We start from the raw sequence: 20,570 nt of genomic DNA, 5'->3' as shown, positions 1-20,570 counted from the left end.
GGGGGGGGGGGGGGACACGGGAGGGAGCAGGGGAGGGTGAGGTAGCGGGGGAGGGATACTCAGTCTGAGCAGTGTGGAGGATCAGCAACAGCTTCAACTAAACAGATAACAGCAGCTATTTACAATCATATTCCTGTGTACGGCCTCACTGAAAATCAGATTTTTAAGGGGCTGGGCTTACAAGCATGATTTCTGACATCACAAATTTGCAACGTATACAAGTGTGATGTAGAAACGTGAAGCCACCAGTGCACATACACTGAGAAATAATACTTGTTTTGCAGAAGAATCATTATTGTTCCAAGAAGATTATTTGTGTATGTCTTTTTATATGTTAAATGCTGGAGGGGATCTTTAAATTTATAATCTGTGAATTTATCTCAGCAGGTATGAAGTGTTGTAAAATGAAGAAATTAAATTTTTTGGTGCAGCAGCTTTTCCTCAACCTGCTTCATCTGCTCGTAATCCAGTTAGTGGTTTCCTGAAATTCCCACATTTTGTGCTTGTGTGTCCAGTGAGAGTTTGTCAAACTGTTTCATTCAAGCTGTGAGGTGCTGAGAGTGACAACAATAGCATTAACATAGCAAGAGAGTGAGGGGCTCTCCCCACTCAAAAAAAAAAAAACAAAGCCCGTAGCCACACTGCATTGTGGTCTATATAGAATCTGTGCTTCTTCTTCCACAATAAAATTCTGACTTAATGTTTGCTCAGAGTAAAAAACTGCTTTGCAGAAGCCTTGCCTGACATTTAGCCTAACACGGATGTTTTAGCCGACTGTTTTTCAAAGTCTACGTTGAGAGCCACCCTTGGGGTCATGGGAAATTTTAAATGGGTCGCCAAGAGGTCACAGGGAAAATAAAATATTAAACTAGTGTTGCCAACTATAGACCATCTCTTAATAAAACAGCTTCCCTTCAGTCCGTGCTGCTGTCAATAATACTTTTTAAAGACTCTGGTACAGATAATAAATTTTATGTGTCATGGCTGTACACTTTGCTTTACTCTATTATCGCAGTAAATCAACCGGTTTTGGAATTAAACTTCAGAATAATTCAATTTCTGGTATGAAACCTCGTAATAAATTGTGTGGATATCACATTGTCTTTATCTTGTCTTACAGGGATAATAAAAACAAATACACCATGAAACAATAAAATTGTTGCAGATAAGCAAAGTACGTCTTGAACAATGTTTATGGTTTGTATGGTTTGCTGATGTGTAAAGAATGAGGTGTCCTTTTAGGTGGGCTTCATTGGTTACTGTTGATTCAAGCTTGAGGATATAAGACTATTATTTCTTAAGTCTCCCTCATACATCACAGTCACATTGTTTTCAAGACAGATGTTGTTCAGAGAAGTAAAGGGCTTACTGCGACTGTGAGAGGTTAACAATGCTAACTTATGCTGAATACATCCACCATGAAAACTATTCAGTCAGGCACTTAAATAACTTGGTTGCAGTTGGATTTCCTGTTGCCTTAAACGGCATGTAAATGAAAAACCTGGTTTCCATAATTGGGTTATAGGATTAGAGAAAGCAGTTTTCCCAGCTAGTTTTTATTTTTATTTTTTCTCTGCCACATAAACAGGTAAACAGGTCCATAATTGGCTTTTTACATGTACGCATGTGCATGATGAAAAAGGAAAGGAAAGTAACAGGGCAGCTGAATGAAACACATCTTCATATTCAAACTAATTCCATCCAAAGTCATGTTAAAACTGAAACTCCCAATAAGTTACCTTGAGAAGTCTAAAATAGTTGGGTTTCCACCTCTGACTAAAATCCAAACAGATAACAATGACATTTTAACTATTAACTATTTTCTGAGAGGACAGATGCCACTTATCGTCATCTCTACTCACTGATTGGATGAGGATGTGTCCAACGGTCTGCCTATCGTGCCACTGGCTGACGCAGCCGGAGACTTGGTCCAGGAAGTGTTCGTGGTGCTCCAGGATCTCCGGGATCTGGTAAAACATCTCATCCACCAGCAGAGGGTCCACTATGGAGCCGCTGTCTGGCTGTTTGAGAGGACGCATGTAGCCCTGAGGGGACAAGAGAACCAGTTAATAATTGACCATTTCAAATTATTTAAATATGTACGAGATTAGAACTGTGTGGGGCTGTTGGGGGCAATTAGGTTGACAAATTGCTAGCATTCAGATGATTGAAATTCAGACAAAATAATTATAACAATCATTTATGGACTTGATGGAAATAGAACTAATATAACAGAATAAATTACTGTAGTGCAACTCCATCCGTTGATGTGGACCATGAAATGCAGTTGAAAGCTCCAGAAGAAGCCAGTAAGTGGACTGTCAGTTAAAGTAACTGCTCAACATTTTGGTAAATAAGTTTATCTGCTTTATTCCTGAGAGTTAGGTTAAAGAAACTGATACCACTCTTCTGTGTGCGCTAAAATACGGAGCTAGGCTCATGAAGTGATTATCTTAGCTTAGCATTAAGACTGGAAGCAGCTACCTAGCATATGTCATATGTACAGATTGAACACAGAAGATACAAACTGTTAGTGAATTACTTAACGCACAGACATGAGAGTGGTATCGTCTCAATGCTGATATTTGCCAAAACTATTCCTTTAGTATGTTTTGTCTGTTTCCAAGGTCAAGAATGAACTATCAGGCTAAAACCTGTTCAATCCACATCACATTTTTTACATTAATTACACTCATTCTCATTCGGCCCGTGTTCCGGAGTTTTCTGGAGACCCATGGGAGGACTTCCCTTTTCCCACCACTGCTTCTCCTGTACAGCAGGGCTACACAATGTAACTATCATTAGAAAATGCTTTAAATATTTTGTTGCTAAGCAATCCTCGCAGCACACATTTAACAAAACATATCTATTTTTGCCACTTTCATCCTAATTCCTGACACCCTCTGCATGCCAGGCCTGTCGCATGCACATATTTGTTTGTGTCCAACCATTTGTGAACTGATTTATGGTAATATTGGATTTTCACATTTTTGAATCAATATGATGATGCACCTTTTCCCCTTTCCAAAAACTCTATTATATCACAATATATATCAATATTTAAATATAAATGTACATACATATTTATCCTTGTAGCCCAGATGATATGATGGATTCAGATGTTTTACTTTTACATACAGCTGATCTGAAGTCTGTGTTGCTAGGAGATTAATAATTGGGTTGCATTTTCAGTATGAACTGTATGTAAGTGACCTGGTATTATCAATATAAGTATATCTAGTGTTGGTGTTTAAAGTTGATTAATTTTAGATTTTTTCATTTAAGACTCGTGTTTGTGGCATGTAATTAATGCTGCATTCACGCAATGTTGACAGAAAAACTTCCTGTCATTATTCTAAGACCTCAACTGCTAGCCTTACTTACAACAAATAAATAGCCTAAATAAGTTACTTTTGTTGTCTGAATTGGTGGAATTTGTAGACGTTTGTTACCAAGTGAAACCGCATACAAACAACTAGGGTATATCTCCTCTTTAATTAGCTGAAACAATTGTTATTAGTGTTAATATTGGATTGTATTTAGATTTAAATGCCAGTTATGGTGGCCAGGGTGGGAAATTAGCACCAGCCACCAGCAAAATGCTGGCAAAATATTAAAGTGGCTGGTAGATTTCAGACACAAAGCTATAATGGTACATTTGTACATTTATCTGTTAGTGAAAAGTGATTTTTTTTTTCTCATTTTGCTCGAAGTTTGGTGACACTTCTGTCGTTGTTTTCAACGAGTAGATATCACAGAAGTCAGGACACCCTGATATCTCCAACTACATCGACATGAATGTGGATTTCTCAACTAGCCCACCTGTAATTACAGTCTGAACGATGAAGTGAATCCAGCATCAGACATGATGACAAATTAAGTGTTACATAAAAAATGTGCCTGCATATAATTTCATGCCCCTTTATCCTTCTTTTCTTCTCCTCCTTATAATTATATTTCCATTTCTTCTCAAGGTAACCACATACACACAATGAAATCATCTTTTGTAGTTTTTTTTTCTGCAGTGTCCTTGTAGGCCCGACTCTGACTCTGACTCACACTGAGACATACACACACACACACACACACACACACACACAGCGATCCATTAAAGCTGAGAGAAATTTGGAGATTCAATTTACTGTCTAAAATGGACAGATGTGACCCCGAGGCTCCAGAAGCTGTAAAGTCCAGTCAACTATGCATGGCTCACTGCCTGACTTCATGACACATTTGATGAGTAATCCAATCTGCTGGTTAAAATATTTGTATTGAAGAAAGCTGGAACAAAGAGGGATTTGAGATATCTTTAAAACAGCAGTGATTCAGCTTGTACTTGTTGCGACAAATGTTTCTTGGAAATGTTATATAAGATCTCAAGAAATGTATCTCACAAGGAAGCATCAGTTTGTAGTGGAGCCTTTTTATTCAGATCTATCCACATATAGTTTGATAAGGATAGGGCTGTCTCTAATGTAATTGTGATCCTAAATGTGTGACTTCACTTGTCCAGAAATTATAAAAATCCAGTGTGCATTCAGAGCAGACAGTTTGGGAAATGTTGTGGTTATAAAGCTTCTCTTTGGGTGTCAGTATTGTAGCTCCTCTTGTTGGAAGTCAGGTGTGTTGTGTTGTTTTCAGTATTATCACTGATTCTCACTTATTAGAGAAAGTATTGATACAGTTGTGATACAGAGCACAGAGTGTCAGGTCAGGAAGGTGACAAAGAGTGTGAAGAAGAGCGTTATGTAGGTCATCACGACTCACATACAGTACCAACTGATGTCAGTGTTTCTTGAATGCACCTTTTTAACAGGTCGAGTACAATATCATATAAAACACTCCTTATCTGATGTTAACCTGTGTTACGATGTATCCGGATTACAAATTAAATTCAGATGTGTCTGTAACACACATTGAATTTATGTTACGGGTTCAACTTTTTATTTAATTAGGGGGGTAAAGATTGTCTTGGGCAGAGATAGTTTGTTAATTTTTGTACCATTTATGCAGTTTCTACCAATGAAAAGTTAGTCTATATTCCAATAAATCATCCCCTCTGTGTAGTGTGATTTAGACCAACAGTGCTGAGTTCAGTAGTGTCGGCTCGACATGCAATGACCAAACACCATTTTCAGTTTATTATAACTTAGTTCTGACTTTTTTTCCTACTCCAATCATTCTGTCATAGCCTTTTAAAACCTTACATCTATTTATATGAGTGTTTTAAAGTAATTATCTTAAATTAAGTGATAATGATTATGTAATACATTCATTTAAGCCCAATATTTGCTCTTCTTTAGTCATTTTTTTGTCTCCAGCAACTCCTGAGAACTACATGGTTCTTTCCACTCCTCCACTATGATCCCTAGCTAGTCATTAACGGTGTCTGTGTGCAGTTTGATGCTGAGCAGATAATGCACAGTACGTTTCAGGTACAGCTGCCTACAGTGTCCGGAAACACTGATGAGTGTGTGGCAAAAAAAATGAAGTTGCAGAGCATTATAAAAAAACACTAAGGTAAAAGATAATAAAAAATGCTCTGTGTGGCTGACTGCTGAGTGGGTGATAATTATCTGTGGGTCTGTCACTATGTGCGACATCTTTCACATACACGTAGGCTTGATTTGACCCATTAGAATGATGAGTACAGCTCATATTAATTCTGTGTCAGACCAGGTATCTGCTCCTGCCTCAGCTGAATAAAAAAGTTTAATATATCTATCTCTGAGCCCCAAAAAAAGAAACTGCAAGCCAGTCAGATTTCAACTTTCGACAATGCTGCTGTGGAGCTGTCTCCATATATTGAACTGAACCACATCTGACACCCTCCTTCAGGGATCTGCACTTTCACTGCAGTCACCGTGGTAACACTTACTTTCCCTGTGTCACCATGGGAACACAGCCCAGGATTATTCACGTTGTGGTCACACGCGCACAGAGAAACACATGCATAGGGAGAAGCACAGAGAAGTCACACACCCACATTTCATAAAAAACACACATGTATATGCAAGCGCACACACTGCTCACCTACACACACAGAACAGCGACAGGTTATACAATCGGGTGATCGCAGGTAGGGAAGGTGAGGAGTGCGTGTTAATGTGATAGGGAGGGATGCGGCAAAGATTTGGGGTAAAGGTTAGTTAGCAGTTTGAACAGAGATTGTATGGTGTAGGATATAGGTGAGATAGTGTGTGTGTGTGTGTGGGGGCAGATAATGCTGATGACAGTGAGATGTGATGGGGTTAGCAGATTAGCCTGACAGGATGAATGACAATAAGTGGATTACGTAACACTGTTGTTACCTACATTTGTTATTCATGTCATCAGCAATCTGAACTCACAATAGTGTTTGTTTCTGTGTGTGCATGTGTGTAATGACCAAACACTCAATAAAACAGTGTGTCTGTTACTCACTTATTAAACCAAAGATATAAAAATATCTGCAGTGAACTGTGTGTGTGTGTGTGTGTGTATTACCTGTATGAGAGTGCGTAGTGACTCCACATATGACTGCTCTGTGTCCAAGAGGGTCATCATTACATGTTTCCTCATGTCCTGTGAAGACAGAAGAAGACGTTCAATCATCACTAGATCATCATTTAGATGTATCATTCAAAAAAAATACTTTATAGGCTGGGCAGAAAGAGTAAACACACTATATTGTGGTGGCCTACTGAATAAGATGCGTATCACATAACTGTAACATCTTTAGTTTGATTCCCATCGGTAAACCCTTGTTGCATATCACACCACTCTCATTTCCTGTGTCCTGTCTGTAACTTCACTGTAAAACTATCCATTTGAAGCAACAATGAATAAATATATATGTTAAAAGAAGTGATATTTGCTGCCTTTTGGATCTTTCTCCATGCAAAAGGTGTGTAAAAAAAAAGTACAGAAATGAGACCATTAAAGACTCAGCTGGCAGTTTAAAACTACACACCAGGATCACATCATTACTGGTGAAACTCCATCTTTGTGTCATACTAAAAGAGGACGATATGATCTGTTTTTGGGTTTAATGTTTAAACAGCTGCAGTCTTAATTCCATTAATAACGTGCGACTCTATAGTAGATAGATGCAACAAAAACTCTTGACTCACAAGGAAACGGAAACACAAAGAATGACTGTTCTACTACAGTCTTTTTTTCACTGCAGGGACTTCACATGCATTTTGATGGGAACCTAGTTCCGGTTTCAGTCCCTAGGTCTTCGTTTCTGACCCCGATAAGGTCTTGGTTCCTGACGTACGGCTTTCTCACAAGAGCACTGACTCTGCTGTTCTGAATGCTGCTAACTGGGCAAACATATGATATATATGGTCCTGGTTTTAATATTGTGACTATGGATGGAAATATCTTTTAATGTTGTTGACAACATCAGTTGCACAGCAGACTCACACTGCAATCTATAAAAGCAAGATAACAAGACCGTGGAATGGAGTATGAGTAAGCAGGAGAAAACCTAACTTTATATGGTAATTCTTACATTGCTGATACGCACAAAAGTGAAAAATCAAAACAATTAAAATTAAAAAACACTCAGACGTTGCCTGACGGCTTTCTTCCATTTTACCAGTGCATATCTTACACACCTACACACACACACACACACACCTACACACACACTCACACTCACACTCACACCCACCCCCCCCACACACACACACACAGGGACAGGATCAGGGGTCACTGAGGCCAGGAAGTCCACAGAAGCAAAGCATGACTCAGCAAATCACTCTAACAATGACTCATGGTTTATGGATGCAAGTGAATGAGCTGCTCCTCCAACACACAACGGACACAACCCCAACACATGGGCAGGAAGGAAACAGAGTAAATAAAAAGTGAATAAACATAAAGTTCTGCAACAAATAAAGGCATATTCCATCTTAAGTTACACTATTAGATAAATCAAACCCAATAGGTAACTTGTTAAATTCAAACATAAGTAGCTTTTCCCTAAAACAGATTTGTGCTTGTCTGGTTATAATGTGATGAAGTCTATCGCATCACTTGATACAGGCTGTGTGTCTGTGTGTGTGTGTGTGTGTGTGTGTGTGTGAGTGTGAGAGAGAGACTGTGCGACAGAGAGAGACTGTGCGACAGAGAGAGGGAGAAGTGGGACAATAACAAGGTGAGTATACGGATCATGAAACAAGTCAGACATATTATCTCAGAGGTCTCAGGGGATACTCCCAAAATATCCCGGTACCAAACATGACTTATAAATATCAGCTGGAGCCACAGGCAAAACCCACAAAATCTTTCTCTCTCTGTCTTACACACACATACACACCCACCCACACACACACACGGAGGCCACAAAAATACACAGAGGATTTTTTTCCCTCTTCCCCTTGCTCCCCTCTGCCAGCACCACTGTGCCCTATAAATAACTAACAATGACTTCCCAGAAAGGCCATGTTTAGTGTTTGGCATCTGAAAGGATCCCAGGGGCACTGTGGGGTACCACCGGAGGGTAAAAGGTGGTGTATGGATGGAGGAGTGTGTGTCATGGTGTGTCTGTGAGAGAGAGAAAGAGAGAGAGAACTTAAAATAGTGAATGACTTTGTGACACATCTCTTGTCGAAGAATTTTTCTTAAGATCAACACTGTTGCTCTTTCACACACAGAGATTCAGTCCAAGTCTAACTCTACCCTGAGATATAAACACAAACACAATGAAGTGGAGTAAATACAGGGCTACTCATGGCTGAAGAGGGAAACACAATACCTCAGTAATCATCCGTTTATATTCCCAAATTATCCTCCAAATGGGGACACTCGTCTGTTCAAAATACATCTTGGTTCACAGCACGCATGAACAGCAAGAAAGATAGCAAGATTTTTAAAATTAACTTTAATAAATTATCTTCACTCGACTCAATGGACTGCTGTTGTTGTCAGTGTGTTTTTTCTGTTTTCATGTGACTATTTATGTACCCTTTTTGTGTAAATAAAGACAGTCAATTTTTATTTTGATCAATAAATATCTATACTATATCAGAAAATAATGAAAAATGCCCATCATATTCTCAACAATTCAATGTACAAATATATAAAATAGAAAAACACATTTTAATTAAATAAGTAACAAATCTTCACGCTGGATCCAGCAAATGCTTGGCAATGTTTGGTGAATGCCTTAAAATGAATTATCCTCTCATAATATCATTATAATTTCTTTCAGTATTATATCCTACAATTAATTAATCAGCTACTTCTGTCAATAGATGATTATTAGTTGAGAGTGTTGCAAGACGCTATCAAACATAAATGGAAAGCAGCTGCAGACTGTTAGCTAAGAAATAACACACTAATATATCAGATTGGAAAGAATAAGTGGAAACTTTAGGGTATCGCAATCAAAATACTGGAGTTTTCTTAGAAAGTGAAGATGAGACATTTTGTAACCCCGTATAAGTATGGGAATTGCAACTCCTTAACAGGGACTAGTTGCTGGAGAGGATGTGGGGAACAAGTAGCAAATTATAGACACACATTCTTTGTGTGTCCAATTTTGTTGCTACTTTGGGAAGAGGTGTCAATTGTTGACTTAAAATACCTTCTGAAACTAGAAAATATGTTGGGTATTAATTTATAAGGAATGATTAAATTGGCTGACGTGCATTTCTTTAATATAGGTGGTGTGACGACCATGAAGTCGGTTGTCAAGGACATGGAAACAGCCAAATATTGACAACAAAACTGACTGTCTTCAACAACTGAACATCTAAAAATTTACCTTTTTATCATCAGGGATGATACAAAAAATGTAAAGATAGAATCCATAAAATATGTGATTATTTCAAACTAGCCCAAGACCTGCAGTGAACAGGTACTCTATCCACAATCCCATGCCCTCTCTCCTACTCTACTCCATCACTCAACTGTTTTCTTTGATCGGCTTTGGTACTAAAGATGATGAAGGAAACATGTTAGTAATTTAAATATATATATACACACACATTATGAATTTACATCTGCCTGTCAAATGAGAGTTGTCCAGATTATTCTTTATTCCCTCTGCAGTATTTATTTAGTGTACAGTAAAGGTAGTATAATAAGCAGGACTCCCCTGGTAGCCACAGCTGCCATAATAGATGCTGTTTCTAGGCTGCACACACACACAAGAACACAGCTGTCTCTGCATGAATGTCTCATACAAATTAAACCTCATTTACGATGATCAAATTAACAAATGCAGATCCACACTCCCTTTCTCCCGGCTGCCTAATTGGAATCATAATTTTGACCTGAGACAAACCAACATGTCTGAAATCAACTGCTTTCGCTACAATACAGGTAAATACGCATGTGCACGGCGAATGATCCTCAGAGAGCTGTTCAGTTGATAACGATGCCGACTGTATGACCCCGACAACAAGAACACAGGGAATAAGGTGTGTGTGTGTGTGACAATGAGGGGAACAAGAGAGGGAACTTCCCTCAATACAGGAATGTTCCTCTGTTCTGTGCTGGTCGTCTTTATTAGATTACACACACGCATCAGAACATGGTGAAATAATGCTAGGAATGCTAGTTTCATTTTGCTAGCAGGGTTACCATAGTAACCCCAGCTGAGAGGCGAGAATAGTTACAGGAAAATGTTTAGTCTCTCACAGCAAAGCAACAGTGGAGCTGAAGCCAAAACACTCTCGGAGCAGAAGGTTCAACTGGATCGAGTGTGATAAAACACACTGTCACTGTGGTACTATGATGACACAGCATGAGTCACTGTTTGCCTAACATCGTTCTCCCCCGTCGAGCTCACAAAGCTGTACAGTGTAGATATTTAGGTTTCTTGGAGTCAAATAGGATAGGTTTCTTCAAAACATTCAAACAGTCAAACATTTAGAGAAATATTCATGGGGTGGTAAGAGGGTGTCATGCAGACTTTAAGGGGTGGCAGAAATATGTTGGCTCACGAGGTAGAGCGGGTCCACTAATCAGAAGGTTGGGGGTTCAATCCCAAAGTTTAGTTAAGACTTAACTTAAGCCTATCACTTAGTCTAAAATATGGCCTTAACAGATCACTAAGTTAATTTCTATTTTTTAACACATTTTTAAAATTCATCCCCTATTAATTTGCATTTCACACCAAACTGGGGTGGCCAGGCATTTTTTGGGCAGCTGCCACCCCTCGAGATCTGTCCCTGTGTAGGTCAAAGCAGAACCATGAAGTTGGTCTGACAGTTCGAGGAATAATACTTACCTCCGTTTGTTTCTCACAAATATGTTTAACTAACATAGGGGGTTCGTTAACAACGATCAACTGACTGCTTGTGCTTTATGCCTGGTCAGGCTTCGTTTGAACCATCCCTCGTGCCCCCAGATTCATCAGTAACTTTGGTAAGTACAATGTCATCATAAAAACACACAAAAATAAGAGCCAGGTGGTTATAAACTGTAATTATCTAGGAAGGCGTTGGGAAGGCGTGAAGCTGACACAGGTACAAGAGAAGTTTAACGAGCACAAGCACAGGTGAAACCAATAACATTAATCACAGCTACATTCATTGTCCCAGTTGGCAACAACCACAAGAAATGCAGCTATAAGAAAAAGACGGCAGACCAGACATGGGACAATTATCCCCACACTCACACAATCCCCAGAACCTCCGCTGTTGTTGTCACTGTGAGCCCTGACAAACCCTGACAGGTACATGTTGTTGTTATCTTAATGTACTGTATTGAACATGTTCAGATGGTGGTCTAAATGTATCAGAGAAAGATCTTGCTGTACCTTAATGCACACTTACATTGACTGTTAGTTTTAGATGTGCCTCCTGTTATCGACTCATTTGGTTCATTTTGGATTACTTTACTAGCACACAGTATAATACATAATACACTGATAATAAAAGTGAGGGAAGGTAATGTATTTAAGAGGGATTTCCTATTATATTTGTTGAAATCCCCTTAACATCCCAACAGAATACATAAATCAAATAAAAATATATATATATTTGATATCTGTGTCAGTCACAGGCCTGTAATAACCCCAGCCAATAATTTCATTCGAACCCAAGAAAGACCAGCCAATATGTATAGTTCCACTTGTACATACAACAGTTGGCACTGCTCAACAAAGCAAGAGCACAAACACAGATGTAGAAAAAGCTACAAACTTCGGATTAAGTTTGGATAAAGCAAAAGGTCAAACCCAAGTAACATCGGTGTAGCTTTTCACCAATGGCAAGAAGTACGTGGTTATCTGGTTTACTTTGTTTTGGCACTTTCCTGAACTATGCAGTGAATGCATGAGAGATGAGACCTGAGGTAGCTGGATACAGTTAGCGGTGACAACAATGCGCTGCACTCCTCTCAGGCACTGCGTGTTCATGTGTGTTGGGGGCGTGGCTTTGAAGGTAGACCTGCAGGGAGTGGGTGGGATTTTTTCAGTTGCATACTTCAAAATCCCTTACCAAACCAAGCTTTAAATGTCTTTGTAATCGAGCATGAATAACTATTATTTTAAGCTTTTAAAAAAATAATGTTTTATCTTTTATTCTAAATCAAATATCCTTCATAAACCTTAGGAATTACCGATTTTACCGAGCTGCAAATCTTGACATAACAGCTTCAAATTATTTGTAATCAGATAACTTTGATCCATTTAACAACGCAGATCCTAAGGAATGATGTGGCCTGAAGAGCAAGAATGTGTTTGTGTAATTGAATCAGCCCAAAACAGCCCAGCTAAGATCTGTTTAGAGAGGCAGGTCTGTACATCACAGTCTGGTCATTTGAGTCGCACAAAGAGCATATGTAAGCCATAATATGTTAAGTGTCTGGTGAGCGCATGGTTATTCTTTTTCTCTCACAATCTCCAACGTTAAGTTCACATCAGGGTCGTAGCCTCTGGCACGGCATTAAATGTGACAGGATAGATGGCTCACAGCATGTTCTCATGTGTCCCTCTGTGAGCCCTGGTGTCTTGATAATGGTTTGGTCACAGGGGGTCCATAAAGTAAGTTATTTGTCACAAGTGCAGCCAAACATTACAGCATAACAGTAACGACCACATACACCAGAGTCAGAGCACAGTGGGTCTCTGTTTGACATTATTTTAGCCAACTATGTACTGCATTTCTGTCTCTACTTCTGCTGTTACCACAACGCTTAACAGTCAAGAGACAAAAGCGAAAGAAATCCATGTTTTTACCTTTTTTACTCAATTTTTTAATGATTTCTGTATTATTGATTTCTCGGGGATTTTTGTGTTGCTGCTTACTTTTTGTTTGTACAAAACCATAAAAAACTGTTCCTGTTATTTTGCTCTTAACAGTTGGACAAGGCCACACTGTGGTGTTCGAGGCATGCTAAAAGAGAGAAACCGGATGTTATACAAAGGTTTTCAATTGTATTCATTATTGGACAAAAAACAACTTGAGTTTTTCATCCAGTACCTCTTTTGACAATTTAATATCTAAAAGTTGTATTCTATCAACAAAGGACTGAAGTTCCCAATTATTTCGTCAAAGCACCGCAGCTGCTTTCAAATTTGTGCTATCAAATATTTTCTTAGGTCACTTTCTTTTTTCTTTGTGACCTTAGCTGCTGACAAAAAGACTGGGACACAGCTGTACAGACTGCAGCTGTACTATTACGGCGTTATAGTATACGGCTTCTCACAAATACGTATACTGCCAACAAGGTTATGTCCTGGTTCTGTTTATTTTTGCTTGTCTGTTTCTTAGTTAGCAGATTGTCTCAAAAACATTGTCATTTTGTCCTGCCCTAACTGGTGCAAAAGAGGGCGATACATAGTCTACACACGCCCACACTCAAAATCACCTGCGAGTTTAAAATGGATGTGAAGGACCTTTAAAGTTCATTTGTTAGAGAAACAATATTCTCAAATTGTTTAAAACGTTTTCCCTGTTTTCCCATGCCCTGCACTTCAATAAAGAAATTATTTGACATCTTATTCGCTTATTCACTCTTAGATGAGAAGATCGATGCCACTCTCATACGCTAAATATTTAGCTGTATCGCATAGCCGCCGGTAGACTTAGCTCGCCATAAAGACTAGAAACAAACAAAAACAGCTAGCCTGTCTCGGTCCAAAGGTGACAAAATCTACTTAACACCTCCCTAATCAACAAGTTATATCTAATTTATTTGATCCAAACAGAAGTATAAAAATGACAATTCACCCTTTTGTTGGGTTATTGGCGGACTTTTACCTAGCTGGAACCAGGAGCCACTCTGCTGCCAAATAGTCATGACAAGAATGCAATAGTCCTTTAAATAAGTCCATAAAATCTTATTAGATTACAAAAGGACTTTATTAACACAGAATGAAATATATATATCGAATGCTGACTTTTGTTTCTATTCGCTTTGCCAAGAATGAGTTTTAATCTGTAAAGTTATTGCAATTTTCTTTAAATTCCTCGTCTTTGCATGCAGTCAAATTACTAAATATGTGTCTCAACATCAGCATAGCTTATTATATATATACATATATACATACATACATACATACATACATATATATTAAGGCATCTTCAGTATAATTTATTATTATTTATATTTATTTCCCCTGAACCCCCACACTGTCTGAGTTGAAGTTAATGTGATGTATAGCGACAGAAACACAGCGCTTTACTTTCATCTCATCATCGCTGTCGTCACACCTCTCCACCCCTGCCGCCTTCACCGCCCCCCCTGCTGCCCTCCCTCCCTGACGACTGTATCCCCTGGCAACAGCCACAGGCAGCCTCTTAGTCCAAACAGAAAACATTCTCGTCACCTATCGCTTCCTCGATTCATCCATACAAAAAAACAAAAAAAAACACACACATTGATTTTCACATCTTGTTTATGTTTCAAGGCGGCAGTCATGAGTCTCATCCTCCACTTCTTCTGCCCCATGACTGACTTATGTAATCCTGGCATACAGATGTAAGCAACAGTGTGTGTGTGTGTGTGTGTGTGGGTGTGGTGTGTGTGTTGTGGTGTGGGTCGTGTGTGTGTGTGTGTGTACTCCTAATTGTCATTTGCAGGCCACAGACTGCTCTGACCTACTCTACACTGATCAATAGTTTTCTCTCTCTTTTAGACATGCACGCACACACTATTGATCCACCTCCCAACTCCTCCATCATCATCACCTCTTCCATTCCTTCCCTTTCCCAAATCTCATCATACGTACACTTTCCTTTCTATAGCTCCTCACATTGGTCTCATGTCACATTCACACAATCGGTTCTTAAAACAATCGCTGATAAGTTCTGTAATGAGCTCTCCTCTCATTCAATATTTTTTTACTCAATACTACAAACGGGCTGAGCAAAACAATGAGTATTTACGAATATGAATATAATTTAAATATTTTTAAAGCAAATATGCAACATCAGTTGTCCAACATGAATATTTGCTTGTTTTCTTACTTTTTATGCTATTAAAATATCCATGAGGCTTTGTACAGTTGGTCAGATAAAACAAGACACAGACTAAAAGATTACTTGAAAATATTCCCAAGATTAATCAGTAATAAAAATAGTCATCAATCAGATTGACAGACCTGAGAAAGTCTTGTGTCCTTGCAAGTGTGAATAATTAGCTTTAATTTCCTAAATTTCTAATAAGGGAAACGGTTTCCAAAAATAAAAAAAAATCACACATTTGTCTCTTGAGTTGTGCAGAAGAGAAAATACAGCTCACATACATTTACCTCCCACATACAAATACACTTCAGTGCTCGGTGTGGATTAAGAGGCTGGGTGTTAAGATTAGCAGAGCTACAGCGTTATGTCTATAGTATGTGTGAGTTTCTGCACTCACAAATGTGTTGAATGTAATCCAAAGCATATTTGTCGATTCAGCTCCCACTCAAGCGTACATAACTCGAGCAGGAGTTATACGACTAACAAACACGCAAAAAGGAAACGTTACTTGTGACATCTTAAAAAGAACCACCAAAGACACTGCAAAGATCATCAGAACACTGGACAGTGAGTGCAGATCCATGAACGGGTGCAGACGGACAAATAGTGAGACTACACAGAATGTTTGTGACAGTAGGTGTTGGAGCTAATCGTGTGATTCACTCAGCTCTAATTCTATTATAGAGAGACAGAAACAGGAGGATCTGAAGAAAGAGACATTATGCAGGGAGGGCAGACATTTAAACAAGGAATGAGTTGCAATACCGATGGAAATACACGGAAAAATAGGTCAAATAAAAGAGAATTTAAGGAAAAGCAGGATCTAGTGGGAAGAAGAAGAGCAAGAGAGGAAAAGGTATTCAGAAGAGGACGCTGGATGGAATGAAATCTGAATTGACATGAACTGGCAGGTTATAACGTCCTCCATACAAAAGTGCAAGATAGGGACCCCACGCACCCACACATACACACATCTTAACTGCTAAGGAAAGAAACCACTGGTCTACCTCTCCGTTGGGGCTTCCAGCACTATGCCCATTCCCATTCAGATTCACGCTGGAGTTCCTGTTGTTGTTTCTGAACTGATCCACGGCATCTCTGTCCACCAACACTTCTTCTCCTACTACTCCTCGTCCATCTCTCTCTCCTCCACCTCCTTCGTCTCCCGTGTTCTCCCCACTCTCATTCATTTCCTCCAGAGCGATGCTGAACTGGGCTAGGGTTCGAACCATCTGAAGCATACGGAACAGTCCGTGCGCCTGAACGCACCCTCACTTTGGCACATAGACACACAGCCACCTGCAGGGTTTTTTGTCGGTTCGTCCGCTCACACAAACTCGGTCTTCATGTCAGCAGAGTAATGGCAGATAAAAGAAAAACATCTGAGGGTTGAGGGAATCACCACCTTTCCTCTTATAGCATTAAATAAACATCCTCCTTCCTGCTGTTTGTTTCTGTCCTCTCCTCTTCCTCAAACAAATGCTTTTAAATAATTCAGCTCTTCAGAAAGCAAATTGTCTTCTCTTCCATGAATCCAGTCTTGTGTCTTCAGTGCGTGTCAAAGTGAGCGTCTGTTCTGGAGGAGGTACGATTGGCTGCGCAGCTTGTCAGCGCTTGTTTGTGTGTCATGCAGCACACACACCGTATGTAAGAGCCAAAGGAGCACACTTCAGCATGTATGCATGGGTGTCTGATCTGCTCCTACTGCATGGATGATGTAAGCAAGATCGGAGCGCATGTGTCTGTGTGTGTGTGTGTGTCATAGCCCTCCCCCTTTTGGGTGGGTATAATAAGAGACAGCAGGCAGGGCAGACGCTCGCAGCGCTCAGATCCGTTCTGCTCAGCCAGACTCGACCAATCCCCCCCATAAATAATCGATTGAGGGATGATCCATCTCCCTTCGAATGACCCCATCTGCCATTACAACACCATCTTAATGTCACACACTGTCTAAAGTTCCCATTTCAGTTAAATGCTCCATTTAGAAACAGCTTTGAATGAAAATATTCTTTCTGTCTCTTCGACTTCCATGCAGACATACTGAATGGTTGCAGCCCACAGATAACCATGACAACAGTGAGCAAGGGTGTAATTTTAAAGGACCATACCTGTATTATGCATGATTTTACGCCATTAACTACAACTTAAGGATACTGGTGATAATTCTCACAAGCATGTTGCAACTTTTAGATTCAATTTTATGGTTGAAACTTCTGATTATTTTCATTATCTATCAGTCGGACAATTTTTTTATCAATCAAAGCAGCTGTTGAAAGGTAGCTTAAAGGACCAGTGTGTAGGATGGAGTGGCATCAAGATTGAGTTTAATCAGAATTTCCATACCAGACATTATACTGTACTGATAATTTAGGTCCAATTAATATCGGTCATTATTATCATTATCATATATAGTTCTGGGTTTATTGAGAATTTTTATGCCTTCATACATTTTGATCACCCTTATATCATCATCATATGGTTGTGGTAGTGCAGTTGCAATAATTACCATAATAATAAACCATTTTCCATCATCCTTCAACACAATATTTGGGTTAGTTTTCCACAGTGGAAAAAACACGCAGAACCGCCAGTAAAAAAAATTAACAGTTCATAAAGTATGTGCACCCACATTAACACGTCGCCAGCGAGAATACACCCTTTTGTAACACACAGAAAAATCTAGATATGTGACCAGAGCATAAAGTTGCCCAAACTGCAACTTTAAAAAAGGACTGCTTGCGTGACTATGGGAACATCAGCCGAAGGGCATGCATTGCCTGAGACTTTTTGTGAGTTCATGAATCTAAAATGCAGTTTTAATATAAAAAGTTGAATAAGTAGAAGACAGCACGCCACGCGGGTTTGAGCTGCGTGCAAGTAAACAGAGAGAAGCAACAGTAACTTTTTAAATACAGTGCACCATGCAATATTAATACACATAAAAAGCTTGTGGAGTTGATGTCAACCACAGTACTTCTACATTGCTCTTGCAGTTTGCCTGAGATAACGATTAACGCTGGGAATATAATGGAATACAGAATTTCAGTCACTCACTGAAACATGTTGAATTTATTTCAGTTAAGCACAGTATGAAGTGGCTTTTGTCTTATTTTTCAATAAACCCCAAACAGAATTCAGACGGTGACAACAGAAAAAGGTCACAAAAGGACATTTAAAGGTCAAGCTTGTGGCAGGAAACTGGCCTTTAATCCTTGTTGCCATAGAAACAATAGATGGTTTTGAAGGTCTGGTGACAGAGATCAGAGATGACAATCTCTCAGGCATGTTCGGAGTTGGAGTGCAGACATTTTAAATACATACTCAGGTCTTTACCAACAAACCTTTAACACCAAATAGAGGCCACCTTAATGCCACAGTAACACTAACTTTCCTCCAAGGTCTGACATTGTGTGGTTCTGTATTTTTATACATCCCTCCCTTTAAGTAATAAGCATTCCGTCTGATTTACATTGACCTCCCACTTAAAATACAGTAATAGAAGTGCACCACTTAATACGGCTCTTTCACATCACAAACAATGGGATATTTTAAGTGAGGTGTCTATTGTGAAGTCAAGACATTTAACTACAGAAGTTGTCCTATAAGTGCCATCAAGTCTGGTATTTTACACTATTCTTCTTATTGTCAACAAATCCCATTAATAAGCAAAAACCTCCGACGCGTTTATCTGTTTCTCAATACTTTGACTTTTCTTCCATGTCGGTGGCACGCAGCAACAAGCTTCCTTCTGAATGCTTAAATATGTAAGAGTGAGTCACAAATCTATCATTTTTAAAAAGGCTTACCAACATCCTGGCACAGCTGGACACTGCAGTTGTAAGCAAATGTTGCTCAAACAGATGGAAATTGTTAGCTTGGGAGTGTGTTCAGCTGTTGATTAGTACAGATTTGGTGTGGAAGCATCAGGACAGTGTATGTACAAATACACAGGTCACAATCATCTGACCAATTACATCAGCATCCACAGCATCTTGTTTCCACAGCAACTCCAAGAGGTGTTCACATCCTTAGCATTTCCTGTTTAGTTCTGGACTAATGCAGTTGCTAGGTTGTGAAGAAAAAAAAGGCCATAAAGTGTGTGTGTGTGTGTGTGTGTGTGAAAAAAGTGGGCAGCCTGGGGATGGAGTGTTCTCCCTGAATGAGTTACCAGCTCATAGCTGGCTGACCCAGATTTCCAAGTGGTGTGCATCTCACACACACACACACAGACTCCAAGTACATGGCCAGCTGAAGATTCCTGCCTCTTTTTCTATGAATTATTAGTGTGTTCTGTCATTATTTTCAGTGCAGATTGGCAGAAGCAAGGAAAAGCTGACATAAAACAGGGAGTCAATCGAACAGGACAATGATCATGAGCCAGACTCAACACATGAGACATCACCCATGAGACACATTCAACAGCATTTATAAATAAACCCACCAGAACACCATACACCACCAGATACGCATATGTGGCTGATCATGAGTGGGCTGAATTTGCAGCCGTGGCTAAACCTCGCATTTCCTCCCCACCCTGCAAAGAAATGTGTGTGGGGTTTAATTCTTGCTCAGGCCGCCCCGCCTGTGTCTGTGTCAGTGAGTGTTACTAAGTGCTGCTAAATGACAGCTGATGTGACATCTGTATCGCAGCCTTAGAGCCAATATCGCCCCATAAAAACGGAGTTAGTCTGGAGTGAATCTACGGATAAACATGTAGGAGCACTGATGACACCTGTCAGCATACCCGGTGGTCCACAGGTGTGTGTGTGTGTAAGTAAGTAGGTGTGTGTAACTACATTATGTGTGTGTATGTGTTGCTGTTGTTGGTGTGTGTGTGTGTGATGAGAGAGACAGAGAGAGGGACAAAAAAGAGTAACCTTAGTTTTAGTGTGTTGGACGCATTATGACTGACCAAACCAGATCAAAAAACAAGAATTTCTCATTTCACAATCCTGGTGTATTACAGGCTTACCATCTGTGTGGACCCCTGTCAAGGTAAGTGTGTGTGTGCTGTGTGCCCATCAGCTGTTCCACTCGCGTGCACTCATATCAAACCCTTCATTCAGTTACAGGTACACACAAAACTAAAAACCCAGGAATAATTGAAATAGGACTATATATTATTAATATTATTTCTTAAATGCAAACATTCATGTTGGG

The 20,570-nt window shown here is 39.5% G+C and overlaps 1 protein-coding gene across 2 annotated transcripts in view; it reads right to left on the bottom strand.

The window, feature by feature from the left end:
* The window catches only part of LOC118341663 (rho guanine nucleotide exchange factor 17-like), a 63,082-nt gene that overhangs the window by 12,811 nt on the left and 29,701 nt on the right, over positions 1 to 20,570 (bottom strand). For both annotated transcript variants that reach the window (XM_035679979.1, XM_035679980.1), the window contains 2 exons: positions 6,487 to 6,564; positions 1,863 to 2,045 (listed from right to left, as the gene is read on the bottom strand). In XM_035679979.1, the coding sequence (XP_035535872.1) occupies positions 1,863 to 2,045; positions 6,487 to 6,564 (261 nt within the window). The remainder of the gene's footprint in view (positions 1 to 1,862; positions 2,046 to 6,486; positions 6,565 to 20,570) is intronic.

Source organism: Morone saxatilis, unplaced genomic scaffold (assembly GCF_004916995.1).
Source record: "Morone saxatilis isolate NCDOM2014 unplaced genomic scaffold, NCSU_SB_2.0 Contig8, whole genome shotgun sequence".
In the NCBI taxonomy this organism is placed as follows: Eukaryota; Metazoa; Chordata; class Actinopteri; family Moronidae; genus Morone; species Morone saxatilis.
The sequence above is the reverse complement of the archived record's forward strand: the minus strand, read 5'-3'. Positions and strand labels throughout refer to the sequence as shown.